The following is a 15,211-nucleotide window of genomic DNA, read 5'->3' on the forward strand; positions in this document are numbered from 1 at the left end:
TTAAATAAAATTATAAAAGAAATTATTAAACAATTTTTCCAGCTGTCTAAATTGGACAAATTCCAAAGACTGCCTAGAAACTGCTATAAAAATGATGTGTGCATGTAATATTCTGTGTTGTGCGGGCATGTGCGACTAGAGCCTCCCTCCAGCAAATCCAATTATGAGACACGCACTGTTTTGGGATAACAAATGGCCACAACTTGTTTATTGCTTACAGAAGAGACCTACTGTTGGCAGCCCTGCATGGGTCCTGGATCTGGGGATCAGGCAGCCCGCTGCTGTCCGATACCACTTAACCACTTCAGGGGGTGCTGCTGTTACCAACCAGCATAATACTGGGATCCCAACACCATTGCACCCCTGCTAAACCACTGGATATTCCTCCGCTCCAATGGAGGGGGGGATATGCAAGCTGGCATGGCCTTTTGCAGCCTGCCTGAAGCTCTCAGGGGCGGCTGGCCCACCCAATCAGGGGGTAAGCAGGGGCCGTCTCTGACTGGCTGCCCATCCCAGCTGGTGGAAACTTCTCCCACCACTGAGGGGGCTTCTGGGAAGAAGAAGCTCCCTCTGACATCTTGGAGGCTGGGAGGGTGCCCTGCCACCGCAATATCTCCAGGCAGAGCATTTCCAGGGTCTTCAAACTTTTTAAGTGTGTGTGTGTGGGGGGGGGGGGGGGGGGTTCCCGGTTCCCCAGAATGTTGGGGGGGGGGGGGAACTATCGTTTGGAAAAAATGAACTGATTCTTATATACACTGCACATATCTGTAATGCAAAAAATAATAATAATGAAAGACAAAAATAAATAAAATGAAGAACAATTTTCACGAACATGAACTTACCCATCTTTCAATGGGAAGTGTGGGCCTACTTTTGGATGATGAAATAGTCAAGTTAATTAGAATTGTTGTTGTGTGCCTTCAAGTAATTTCAGACTTAGGGCAAACCTAAATCTAAAGTTTAGGGCAGGGGCCAGGTAAATGACCTTGGAAGGCCGCATATGGCCCACGGGCCTTAGTTCGGGGACCCCTTATACATATATATATATAGAGAGAGAGAGAGTAAGAGGGAGAGAGAGAGAGAGACATAGCGAGAGACAGAGAGAACCTGCTTCCTTTTTATCACCTGGCACAAACGATGATATCTACGTTAAATGTACATCAAAACATGACAAAAATATTATATCATTTCTAAATGAAAGACATCCAATTGCAAATGTGTAAAAGGAATCTGACAATAAAGCCCCAAAGCTTGTTGAAAATGGAATAATTTATGGGTGTTTCTCTTTCAATATTTCTGTTTGTTTTAGAGGTGGAAGGGGACTAAATTTTGCCAGAATATGGTCACTTGCCACTAAATGGTAGAAGCACAGTAGGACAAACATTTGACTGGCATTTTAAAATGAAAAGCACCTGTGGCAAGGCACAGGATGGTAATAAAATACCACCCTCGTCTTCATTTCAGAGATAAAGAATAGTTTTGGAAAACTTTTGGAGCAGAAAACGATGGCCCCATGGGACAGAGTTAAGCTGTCTTTGGGGTCTGGCATTCATCTCTTTCTAATCTCAGTTTTCTGGGGTTAACATTCCTGTTGAGAAAGTTGCCTGTATCACAGAGTGTGATTTCCAGATTAGCCTGCATATACAGTAATCAGTAATTCAAGTGACTGCGTTGAAAATGTGCTCCAACACTAGTTTCCTGGTGCTGTGAACTAAGGTATTTTCTTTCGCTGTCAGCCAAAGGAACAGTTCCCACATGGAAGGGTCACCATGAACATTTGGAAACATGTCAGTTTCCTAAGGGGAAGAGACACTTTCTTAGGCCAAGAATGTGTCACTGTGCTTACTGCTTTGCAAAAAGCCAATGAAATCTCACGCGAAATCATGAACTGACTTTTTGTCTGGAGATGGCTGTTCTTCTAGCTAAATTTTGCATTGTCCATTATGTATTGCACCATTATGGTACAATTGCACGCATGGAATATTTTGAATATCTTTCAGACAATGAGAGAGTAACATTTCCGTGACTTTTACAAGTCAAAATAAATTGGTGTGATGATCCAGAGTTCACTCGCCCATAACCATGGACAGCAATAAAAACACAATAGGGTAAAAAGTTCATTTAGCTTCATAATCACCCTTTCTGGCCCAAGTTTCCAAAGTTATGGCCAAGAAAATGTTTTCCCCCTGCGTAATTGAGAAAGGAATGGCTAGTTTTTGCTGTCAACAGGTTAATAAAGTTAATAAAAGTTGTGACAGATCTTTTTCTTTCACATTAAGAGGATTGCTTCTGCTTCACAGAAAGACAATTCTATCATTTTCATAGAATCATGGAATTTGAAGTCACTACATGGGTCATCAAATTCAACCTCTTGCCATTCTGGAACACACATCCAAAGCACCCCTGAAGATGGCCATTCAGCTTCTGCTTAAACATCTCCAGGGATAGAGATTCTACCACACTCAGAGCTTTCACTGTTATGAAATTCTTCCTAATGTTTAGGTGGATTTTTTCCTGCACTTTGGATCCACTGCTCTGTGTCCAGAGCACCTAAAAACAATCTTGCCCTCTCCTCAATGTGATATCCTTTCAAAAATTTAAACTAGTGGAGTTTGGGGAAAATAGACCTTCATATTTGGGAGTTGTAATTGCTGGGATGTATAGTTCACCTATAATCAAAGAGAATTCTGAACCCCACCAACAATAGAATTGGGCCAAACTTCCCACACAGAACCCCCGTGACCAACAGAAAATATTGTGTTTCCTGAGGGTCTTTTGTGACCCCTCTGACACCCCCTCACCCCCTCTCCAGGGGTCCCAACCCTCAGGCTGAGAAATTCTGTTCTAGGCTGCATCAATAGGAGTATAGTGTCAAAATCATAGTCCATCTCTATTCTGCTTTGGTCATATCTCACCTAGAATACTGTGTCCCATTCTGGGTAGCACAATTCAAGAAGCATATTGACAAGCTGGAGCATGTCCAAAGGGGGGTGACTAAAGTGGTCAAATAACTGGAAATCAAGCCATATAAGAGAGTGTTAGAGAACTGTGTATGTTCAGCTTGGAGAAAAGAAGGATACATCCCAGCAATTACAACTCCCAAATATGAAGGTCTATTTTCCCCAAACTCCACTAGTGTTCACATTGGTTATATTGAGTATTCGTGCCAAGTTTGGTCCAGATCCATTTTGTTTGAGTCCCCAGTGCTCTCTGGATGTATGTGAACTACAGCGCCCCTCCCCCAGCACCAACGGCCACTCTGGGGCCAGAATTGTTTTTATACTATGTCTTGAATTTTGTTGTTCCTATGTTGTACACCGCTGTGAGTCGCCCCTGGGCTGAGAACAGCGGTATATAAGCAAAGTAAATAAATAAATAAATAAATAAACTCCAAAACTCAAGGTCAATACCCACCAAACTCTCCCAGTATTTTCTGTTGGTCATGGGAGTTCTGTGTGCCAAGTTTGGTTCAATTCCATCATTGGTGGACTTCACAACGCACTTTGATTGTAGGTCAACTATAAATCCCAGCAACCAAAAATCCCAGATTACAAAATCAATCCTCTCTAACCCCACCAGTATTCAAATTTGAGCGTATCGGGTATTTGTGCCAAATGTGGTCCAGTGAATGGAAATACATCCTGCATAACAGATATTTACATTACGATTCATAACAGTAGCAAAATTACAGTTATGAAGTAGCAAAAAAAAAAAAATGTTATGATTGGGGATCACCACAACATGAGGAACTGTATGAAGGGGTCACAGCATTGGGAAGGGTTGAGAACAACTGGTCTAGAAACTGCTGCACCCCACTGTTGTTTCATGTTCAGCTTGTGTTCTACAAAGACTGCAGGATCCCTTTCATATGTACCGTTTTCAAGTCAGTTGTCATTTATTTTAGATTATATTGTTTCCTCAAGTGCACTACACTTATTATTAGAAGGTGACAAGTTTTCAGAAGATCCCCGCTTTGTAAATACAATTAACTGAACATGCATTTCCGGTCTGAGACACCTGTAACCTGTTAGCCCTAGTCAGCCAAATCAATGGTGAGTTATAATGAGTTCATTTATACATAGATGGCTGAAGTCTTATAACTGCTAAAGTCAGTAGTATAGCCACTTCTATGAAGTTGGCTATCTACCATATCAGTTTCTGCAGTCTCAGAAGAAGAGCTTTCCTTGTGTCTTCAACATTGTGAAAGTCGTTTAACTACTTCTAAAGACTTTCTCTTGGTAACAGTCCATACTCACACATCAGACCATTCTGGACTGCTTTTATCATTATGGAACAAATCCAATTCCATTGTCCCAGTAAATACAGTGTCCTAACTAGAGCGCATACATGAAGGAAAATAGAGATTGGAGACACTGCTCACCATCATAAACTGGCTGTTTGATAGCTATACAAAACCACGTGCTTTCAGAGAATTGCAAAATAAGTCTATACATGCTGTAGTTTTAAGTAGGTACCTAAATAAAAATTGAGTAAGATAATATTTGAATGCCAGTGTTGGGAAATCTATAAAACCTTCACGAACACTGAAACAAGTTAGTCCTTCTCATATTGCTGAGTGTTATTGCTAGTGATCTGTTTAAGACATGCTTACTTAAAACATTATGCTAACCTTTAATTAAATATTTCCAGGGCAGCTGACAATATCTCATAAAACACAATTGTTAAACGATTAAAAAAAGGAGTAATCAATAAAATGGTTAACAAGAATGCACTAAAATAACCACAAGAAAACATTAAAAATGATGCCAGTTGATTATTCTGTTCTGTGTGCTTCAAAAAAAGCAATCAAGCTCTCCAACTTATTAATACGAACACCAACTTTAGTATAGTCTTCAGTGTCCATAATGGAACTGGTTTATATAAATCAGTATTTCAACAGCTTTCCAGGGCTGCAGCTCTGTGTGCAGTGGATCTGTTACGGATGTACACGCATCTATAACCTCGGAGGCTAAGATTATCAGGGGAGGCCCTGCTCTCAGTCCCACACAATTGGTGGGGACAAGAGACAGGGATTTCTCAGTGGTGGCCCCTTGTCTATGGAACTCCCTCCCCAGTGAAATTAGATTGGCCCCATCCCTCCTGGCCTTCAGGAAAAAAACCCCTAAAATATGGCTCTGGGATCAGGCTTTTGGTCAATAATGGAAGCAGTGCAATAGGAGACTTTAGATTAACATAATGACGACTTGGAATATGACCTGGATTATGTGATTTTCATTGTTATTTTAATGTTATGTTTTAATTGGTTGGTTTTTAATGTTTTTGTTTATTCATCGAAGTATGTGTACCTGCAGCATCAAATTGTTGCCTTTGTAAGGCTGCCCTGAGTTCCCTTTGCGGTTGAGAAGGGTGGGAAACAAGTATGGCAAATATAAAAATGTATTTTGTACAAATATTTCAACAGCAGAAAATATTCTACCAGATCTCATTTATGTATTATCTGTAGAATTATACTCTGCACATGTCTTGAGATGTTATGGGGAGATATTTCTCTCTGTCCCTCCAACATCAGATATATACCTGGCTGGAACACAGGATGGACTTCTTGTTGGCTGCTATAGGCTCTGGAACTCATTTCCTAAAAAAGTTAGACTGACACCATCACTGTTACTTCCTGATTGTTACTGTCCTGAACAAGATGTATGACACCACATGCACTTACCGATGCGGCATTTTTTGCTACGTGTCCAACAATCACCACTACTCTCCCTTTAAAACTCTGAAGCATGGAAGTAGCTGGACATTGGATGAGCTCTCCTTCAGCAGCGAATGCTGATCCAAATGGGATATTGATGCTGCCTGATATATGCCCTCGATTAAAACTGGGCAAGAAGAGGACCAGTTAAGGAAAGTAATTGGAAGGGAGAAAAGGGCACATTTTGCACCATCATAGTGTGATGCATGGTAGGTTTCTTGCACAATAGGAAACATCGAAGATATCTCCCTCCCACATTCTGATCAGCCACCATATAAAATCCCCCTTCCTTTTATATCACCTTGCTGCCGAAAGTCTGTATTTCTTCAGCCCTATTTACTATCTTCCTTGTGCTGATGTTGCCAGAAAACCATTCAGCTAGATGAGGAGGAAGGATGGGATGCGATGGGTAGGCATATAAAGGCTTTGTAAAAAGAACTTCTCAGAGGCTTTGTTTGTTGATCTATGATTGTATTGTCAATAACTATATGTCTATTAAAATGGGCTTCTACAAAACTTCAGTTGGTTTTGCTGTGAGCACCACAGCAGGTAAATACAATAAATGTATGTCATATTGAAAAGACCATATTGGTTCTGACTAGTCGCAGACATTAAATTCAAGACATTAACCGCTTTGAGCCCCCCTAGGGATGAGAGAAGCGGCATATAAACACTAAATAAATAAATAAATAAACAATGTCAATTTTTTAGGTACATCAGTCCACCATACCCAGTTAAACAAGGTTCTGAAGGATAGAGCTCATAGAATAATAGAGTTAGAAGACCTAGTCCAACCTTATTCTGCAATGTAGGAATACACTCTCAGATCACTCCTGACAGATGGCTGTTCAACCTCTATTTACAAAGCTCCTGAGAAGGAAACTCCACCACACTTTGTGGGAAGCGTATTCCAATGTCAAATAGCTTTTATATGAAATTGGGATGTCTCGTCTGGTGCACATAAATGGAACTTCAAGAAATGTCTTGCCCAGAATCAAGTTCTTACATTTCGCTGAAGTTGCTATGAAGCTAAGAGAGATTTTAGGATCTTGTATGAATCACCTCTGAAAGGCTTACAGCTAATCTAAAAGTAATGCTACCAATTATTTCTTTTGAAATAATTCCTGTGAACAATTCCATTTGGATGACAGTCAAAAGTGCACCGTGGGAAATGTATAAGGGCTTACGCATCTATGTTGTGTGCACACATGTTTGTGCACATTCACGATCTTTTACACACACAACCACCAACAGAAGCTGAATTCCCCCTGTAGTTAAACACAGTTCACTAATGTCTTCTAATATGAAAGAACACTTTCTTGGGCTGTAAAACATACAGATCAATAACTCTTATGATGACTTAATTATAAGTATTACAGTATGGCAGAGTAACTGTAAAAAAGAGCTCTGCATGAATGACGTAACCTTTATAAGAAGAAATAAATGTATTTTAATGAAATGAGCTGCCTTAGTTGTAACTATGAACATTTAAATAATATTTTGTAGGCTTTCTAATATTAAATGGCCATCTTAACCATCTTATTGCTGATATGATTATAAGAACTAGACATTCATTAAAGGTCTTAAAGGATGACAGGGAGGTTTGCTAAGGTTTTCATTAAATTAACCAAACACTGCCCAATCCACATATTTCCTAGTTACTCTCTAATTGCAAACACAAGCACCCCAATATGTTATTTTCCCTTCTAAGCAGGGGCTAGAAAACATTTTCTTTTTACCTGAAGGTTTTCCTTAGAAAACATCTTAGAGAAAGACAAGTCAAGAGACCTTACGCTTTAGTGTGACACCAGTCTATACATCAGTACCTCCTTAGCTTGTAAATGGTTTTACATGGAAACCGCCATGAAAAATGAAAGTAAAAGATGAATCAATCAATCTTTAAAATATTAATGTATTCCAAGGCAAAAAGCCTCAAATGACTCAATAGTGATGAGGCAAATACTTTAGACAATGAAGCCTCTGATTGACTGGAAGCCTCCACTGGTGCATGAAATTAATAAACATACAGAAGAAATAATTATACTTGTTTCTTTAATCATTTTTGTTTTAGACAGCATAGCATGTCGGAATTTTGGCATTTTTCAAGCTCTGACAGGTCTGTTTTATAGATGTGACTTTATATATAAATATCTAAAAAATCCTTTTTTAATATATGGGGCCAAAGGAAGGGAGGGAAAGAGATAAAAAATGAGAACAAGACTGATTTTTGGCTAAATCATCTTTAGCATAATATTAGGTGTATCAAAGGCTTCCATGGCTGGAATCACTGGGTTGCTGTGAGTTTTCCAGGCTGTATGGCCATGTTCCAGAAGATTCTCTTCTGATGCTTCGCCCACATCTATGGCAGGCATCCTCAGAGGTTGAGGGCTCTGTTGGAAACAAGGCAAGTGAGGTTTATATATCCGTATAATATATAAATCCCACCCTAGACATTCCACAGATATATAAACCTCACTTGCCTAGTTTTGAAAAGACCCTTCAACCTCTGAGGATGCCTACCATAGATGTGGGTGAAACATCAGAAGCGAATGCTTCTGGAACATGGCCATATAGCCCAGAAAACTCACAGCAACTCATTAGAGATATCCTCAAATATTGGATTCAGATAGTTATCAATTTTGAGGGTTCCGAAACATTTAAAAATAATATCCAATGTTTTCAATGATAAGAAAATAATGACATAGATCACATGTAGTTTTGGAGACCAATGTCAGTCAAGTCTATATATTTCTAATGAGTCCTGAGCCAATATTTAGAGATGATAGCCAAGGGCTAAAACTTAATCTAGAAAAACCCATTCACTCGAATGTCATATAAACTCTCATGTGACTTAATCCTATTAAATAAAAAAGAGCTCCTGGGTGCATTCTCTTCCTTAGGAGAATTCAGCTATTGCCAAAACTATCTTCTTTCATCTTTTGCTACTAGAGACATTTCTGTATTTTCTGCTTATGCCTGATCTTGCAAATTCCTTGTCTAAATTTGTTTGTTACCACTTCTCTAAATAGGAGTATCCTTGCATTGTTGTGTTATCATTTTAACTATTTCCATCATCCAGATGTGCAAGTAGTCATGTGTCCCCATCTGAAGTTGTACACATCAACTCCATTTACATTTCTTTCTATCTCTTTAGTATTTGAATCTAAAAGAGAAAATGGCAGAAAAATAAGTAAGCCAAGGCTTCTTCAATTTCACAGAATCGGAAAATCATAGAGGCTAAAAGGCTTGTCCAGTAAACCCCCCCCCCCCTTTGGAAGGATACTCCTCACTGTTACGGATGTCAACAATAAGCAACTTTGGCTTGCTGGATTTTGTTTTCTTAGTTGGGGTCTTGAAGTGGCTGGGTCCTGACAGGTCACATAGGTCAATCAAATCTTCAGCTGAGATCCTTGGTGACACTTCTGACTTCAGGTCATTCAGCTTGATGGAATCCCTAGACTTTTAAATAGAAAGAGAGAAAAAAGATTTTCTTGAACAACGATCAAGTTGACTTATCTGCCACTATTCCTTGCAATGAATATTAAGATGTTGAAATATATTAACAAAACATTCTTTCCTAAATAAACCCCATTCTTTTTTATATTCACAATCAAAATTCTGCATAATTACAGATCAAGTATGTGTATAGATGAATGCATGCAATATTTGATATTGCCTTGCCCAATTTATATTTCAAAGCAGGTCATATATGTTGATGTGTAAGCAGAAATATGCTCTTTAATTGCTTATTCAAATTATGACAGCTAAACCATGACTTCTATAGTAGCTTTACCAAAACCTCATGTCTTTTTGGTTTCCAGGTCCCATAACCCTTTAGCTTGACAAAGAAGCTGAACTCAGGATTGGATGTGAAACCTAAGTAGTCAACAAACAGACAGGATCATGACTAGGCTCTATATTTCCCAAGGAAAGAAAGCAAAAGTCTATCTGTGAGTTATATTAACTGTATTGTTTATTTTTGTTTATTGCTTGTTGTTTTTATTATTGCTTGTTGTTTTTGATGTGTTGTTGGGCTTGTCCTCATGTAAGCCGCTCCAAGTCCCCTGGGGAGATGGTGGCGAGGTATAAATAAAGTTTTTTTTAATTATTATTATATTAAAAGTATGACACAAGTAGACATTCTTGGAGCAAAATGTGTTTCCATTCTGAGCAGCACATAGAGTCACTATTAGTGACTAAGCCTGCAATCAGAAATATGCATATGATTAAACTTGTAACTGCGGAATCAACATAGTGTACACACAAATACTTTAAATCCCATAAAGTTAATATTGTGCACAAACCATTATTTGTACAGGAGATGTGTATGGCTCACAAAACTTCTGGGGTGCGATGGGACAATTTTAAAAACAAAACATTTGGGCATATGTGGAGGAAACTGTCCTGTAATCCCCAGGATCCATCTTGCTGAAATCTCCCAATCCCCAAAAGCTTCCTATTTTCCATTCTCTACACATTCATACAATCCATCATGATGATTGTCGTTTGTTAGTTCTGAGATCCAGGACTGTGAAAAATCACTGCTCTCTTTAGCCCAAGAAGTTTGGTGACAGAAAAAGCTATATCTTGTATGTGAAACAAGATTACAGATCTAAAGTGAAAGTAACTTTATATGACTACAAACAGAAGTAGGAAACTCTAAACCTCCATACACATGGGTGGGCATATTGCAAATCCTCAGTTACTACAGGTTAGCCACTTTTTGTCGCTTTTTTATATCAAAAGCATTGCATAAATAAGTATAAAACTGATAAAAATAAAAAGAGCGCAAGCAACTAAATATTTTTTTGACAAAAACGGGAAACAGCGATTGCACTGTCTGTAGCTTTAAACAATTCCCCTGTACATGAGGCAGGACACTGTGGACAAGAATACAGATAACAGAATTTGTTCTGCTCCACGGTTGCACAAGGTGAAGTAGTCTTTTAGGTAGTGCCATTTTGCTACGTTGTCTCACCACTGTACGAAATAAAACTTCAATTGCAAAACTTAGTGGTTCAACTGCTGTTATTCACACACATCCAAAACAGGCCAATAAAGAAAAAGTGGAAAGGGAAATGTGGCAACAAGGGGATTAGAACAAAACAAATACCTTCGTAAGTCTAGCCCAGTTTATACCAGTGGCTAGACTCCTCAGTTTGATACGTATTACTTCCATTGGGAAAAATGAACAATTATCACACAAGGAAATAAGGGAAGTCAGAGCATAACCACTACAGAGCTTTACTTGTTCAGTATAGCTGACAGCATCTAATATATCTACCCAATAGACAACCCTTGAGGATTATTCCTATTCTAGATATGAAATTTAAGACTCACTCTAAGGCCATTTTTACTCTCTTAAAGATGAAGTATACTTTCTTGGTGGTAAAATATATAGCTTTTTTAGTGAAGCATGACATAAAACAGTACCACTTCTGAAACAGCACTATATATAGCTTCCTGCACTACATATAACCTGCTGCCAAAAGATCTGTTTCTGCTAGCCACATTTTTCACCTGAAACCGCTCAAATGTTTAAAGAGAAAGTGAGACTACCAGGTATATCTTCTACTTTGCCTTGTCTCTGAAAGAAAAAGCACAGAACTAGATGATTTGGGCCATTTCAACAACACAGAGTATATTCTCCCTACAATTGGGTAAAGTCAGCTCCTTAGATGACTGATGCTGGATACAGGATTCAAGCTATTTGCCATATCTGAATCCCCAACTCGGTTTTGCTGAATCCCAGACTGTGGCAGAGACAACCATACTAAAGCACCAAATTAGTGTTGTCATCTTGTCAATTGCATCAGATAGTTATTTTAGGGAAGCAAGCTTAAGTCTTCTGTTCCATATTTCATCCACTATATTTTCAAACTGTGAGTGCCAACCTGCAGGTGGGTCCAGATTTCTTATTGAGGAAATGAGAACTTCCCCTTGTCCATTAATGGGGTTTCTCACACCACCCCCTTTTCCTTGTGCTATCAGCACATGGTTACTGTTGTGTGCCTCCTTCAAAGAATGGCAATCTTCATTTTCCCGATGTATGGTGCTCACATTCCAGTCATATATTAACTGCTATATATGAATTATTATTACTCTTAAAATGAAAGGTGAATGCTAAGCATAGGTGCAATATCCTTCTAGCTTCTATTTCAACAGACTAAATCATTTGAGATAGCTTACACGTGGATGCTGAAAACCTGTGTAAGGCCTCACTTAAAAAGTTAAAATATAATTAAATTATCTGTTGCACTCCAGGCATGGAAACAGCTATGACCACCCCACCACACAAAAGTCCAGGAATATAAGCAAACAGTTTGTTGTAAAACAAATAAAAAGCATATAAAAAGAAGGAATCAGAAAGGAAGATATATAAACAAAAAAGGTTTAGCAACAGGTGATAACCAAACAATTATCCAAATGTCTCAGAAAGTTCCAGAGGTGACAAAGTCCAGGAATAGATAGAAAACACAGGTACAGCATAAGTCCACAAGCAAGAAGGTATAACTACTAAAAACTTGAACATGAACCGGAACATAGAGAAACTTCCAGGATTAAAATCCAAAAACCAAGGCTTGACTTGAACCAAGAACCAGAGAACTCAGGCTTAGCTTCTCACTCTGAACTGTCCTTAAGGTAAATAATTTGTTGCTTAATAGATCTCCATGAAAGCATAACGTCTCCCGTGAATTTTCTCCCCAACTTTCCCATGTAATCTCTCAGACCGGCGTAATCTATTTTCCGCTCTGATTTGTAAATGAAGACTTTTGTTGATCTCTGTAGCTACAGGTAGTTTCTCCTGGGAACCCTCCTTATCACTCAGCTCTTCACCTGATTCCTTATCTACTGTTGCTAATTCTGACTCCTCAAACTGGCCATGAAGCCCTGCACTGTCCAAGCCAGTTTTCTCACAGTAAGAAACATCATTTCCCAGACCTGAATTTCCAAGACTTGAGGGCCCTTCACTTTGTGCCCCAGGAAAGCCCATAACCCTCTCTAAATAATTAGTTAAACCATCAGCCTCTGGCTGATCTACAATACTATCAAAAAACTGGAATCTTCTAAAAAAGCAAAAAGAAAAGCCAACACACTATGCAAGACTCCTTACCTCTAGTCAACACACTATGCAAGACTCATTACCTCTAGTCAAGTAGTACTGAAAGGTGTGCTGATTTATATAAAAATCTTCATCTGCTTCCTGAAATATGGTAGCAAGGAGTGTTCCAATCTAGCATCTCTAGGAAGCGGGTTCCAGAGCTTGGGAGCAATTATTGAAAAAGCCCTCTCCCATGTTCCCACCAGATGTCTTCTTGGGATTGAGAGAAAACTTCTTTAAGAAGATCCCAAAATAAAGGCAGAGTCATCAAAGAGAATATGGTACTTCAGCCAATCTGGATCTGAGGTTTTATAGGTCATAACCAGCACTTTGAGCTGTTTCTGGAAATGGACTGGAAGTTATTACAGCAGTTGCAATGAGGGAACTGTCTATTTTTTACAACTAGCCCAAAATAACAATCTGGTTGAATCTTTTTGGATGAGTTTCTGCAAAAGTAGCTCATGTAGCGTGTGTTATAGTAATCCAAAGGTCATACCCGTAGTACCATATTGTTAGTTTGCTTATCACTTTATAAATCTTGATAAAAGGTTCATGTGCACTTTTAAGAAATGAAAAGAAGTATAGCAATAATGTTAATTCAATATGGTACTCATTCATTTTATATGGAAGCAGTAAACCTGAAAAGCTTTACATCCCAGACTCCACGTTAATTCCGGGAAGTAATGACAGACCGAACTACAAAGGGGCAAAATTCAATATGAAGTACTATCACATGCCTCTCTTTGGAGGGACCTTGTCACAGATCATCTGATGTTAATTTATGTGTTTTTTAAAAAATTGATAGAGATTGTTGTTGTTTTTTTTTAAAAAGGACTATAATTGTAAGAGGCAAAACACACACTTGGCATATTGAAGGTCCAATATTCAATTTATGATGCATCTAATTTATAAAATAATTGAACACCAGTTCCTTGAAGATTCTTGAAAATTGTTGCAATTCAGAATAATACATGTATAAATAGTATCAAAAAGGATGGGATTGTGTCCAATGGACAAACCAGCCAAAGGAGAGCTATGGCTGCATCAGAATACCAAAGGAACACAAATCAAAATTTTGAACAGGGCTTTTTTTGGCATTGGGGAGAAATAGTTATGTAAATAACTCAGAAGCCCACAGTTTAAGAACAACAGTAAGTCTGTTTATTCTTCCCTACATGTATGTTTTGCCACTGTAAACGGATAACTTACAGTGGGGCCCCATAAGCCTCAGTTATTTCCCTCTTGAAAAGAAATGAAGCCACTTCAAGCACACTTTTCAAGGTACGGCATGTGCTAGGATGAAAAAAACACACACTCAATAAAGCAAAACAGAAACAGAGTCCCACTGCTGAAAGTGTGTTTGTTTTGTATAACATACCACTGACATTTGCTTTGCACTGTGATAATGGGCTTCAGGAGTTTACTTTAGGAAATGACCAGCACACAGAGGGGAAATGCTGCTCATGGCATGAAAAGAATTACAATCTCGTATAAATAAGACATCTGATGTCAAGTTGGTCAAATTCAAAGTCTGTTGGGGTGTGAAGGGAACCATGGAATACCAAAGGAGTTCTGCTGATAAGGCGGCTATTTGGCTCAGAAAGCACAAACTTTTCATCTCTGCAATATTTGCAGACTCTTGTTTACTAATTCCACACATTTCTACTGATACTGCAACTCCTCAAAAGGACAGCAGTAATTGCTCACAAGAAGAATGTCTTTCTTATCCACTTCTTTTTCTGGTAAAAAAATATATGTATATCTTTCTTTTTCAAAAAAAATATGAAAATATTGCATTTTGAAGATTTTTATGAAAAAAACACAAGGCAGGGAACATGACAATAAAAAATCAAATAAATTTCAAGGGGAGCCATAAAATTCCACGGAATTGAAACTCACACAAGAAAATAAATCTATTAAAGCAGTGTTTCTCAACCTGGGGGGGGGGGGGGATTGCGAGAAGGGTGTCAGAGGGGCCGTCAAAGACCATCAGAAAACATAGTATTTCTGTTGGTCATGGGGGTTCTGTGTGGGAAGTTTGGCCCAATTCTACCGCTGGTGGGGTTCAGAATGCTCTTTGACTGAAGGTCAAAGAGCATATAAGTCCCAGCAACTATTGTCAAGATCTATTTTCCCCAAACTCCACCAATGCTCACATTTGGGCATATTGAGTATTCATGCCAACTTTGGTCCAGATCCATCAATGTTTGAGTCCACAGTGCTCTCTGGATGCAGATGAACTTCAACTCCAAAACTCAAGGTCAATGCCCACCAAACCCTTCCAATATTTTCTGTTGGTCATGTTGGTTCTGTGTGCCGAGTTTGGGTCAATTCCATACTTGGTGGAGTTCAGAATGCTCTTTGATTGTATGTTAACAATAAATCCCAGCAACTAC

At 38.7% G+C, this 15,211-nt stretch overlaps 1 protein-coding gene across 1 annotated transcript in view; it reads right to left on the reverse strand.

Moving 5' to 3' along the window:
* Positions 1-15,211, reverse strand: part of TBCK (TBC1 domain containing kinase) — a 109,413-nt gene that overhangs the window by 6,991 nt on the left and 87,211 nt on the right. The window contains exons 24-25 of the mRNA XM_060779127.2: positions 8,997-9,172; positions 5,681-5,840 (exon numbers count right to left, since the gene is read on the reverse strand). Coding sequence (XP_060635110.2) covers positions 5,681-5,840; positions 8,997-9,172 — 336 coding nt within the window. The remainder of the gene's footprint in view (positions 1-5,680; positions 5,841-8,996; positions 9,173-15,211) is intronic.

This window comes from Anolis sagrei, chromosome 5 (assembly GCF_037176765.1).
Source record: "Anolis sagrei isolate rAnoSag1 chromosome 5, rAnoSag1.mat, whole genome shotgun sequence".
NCBI classification, from domain to species: domain Eukaryota; kingdom Metazoa; phylum Chordata; class Lepidosauria; order Squamata; family Dactyloidae; genus Anolis; species Anolis sagrei.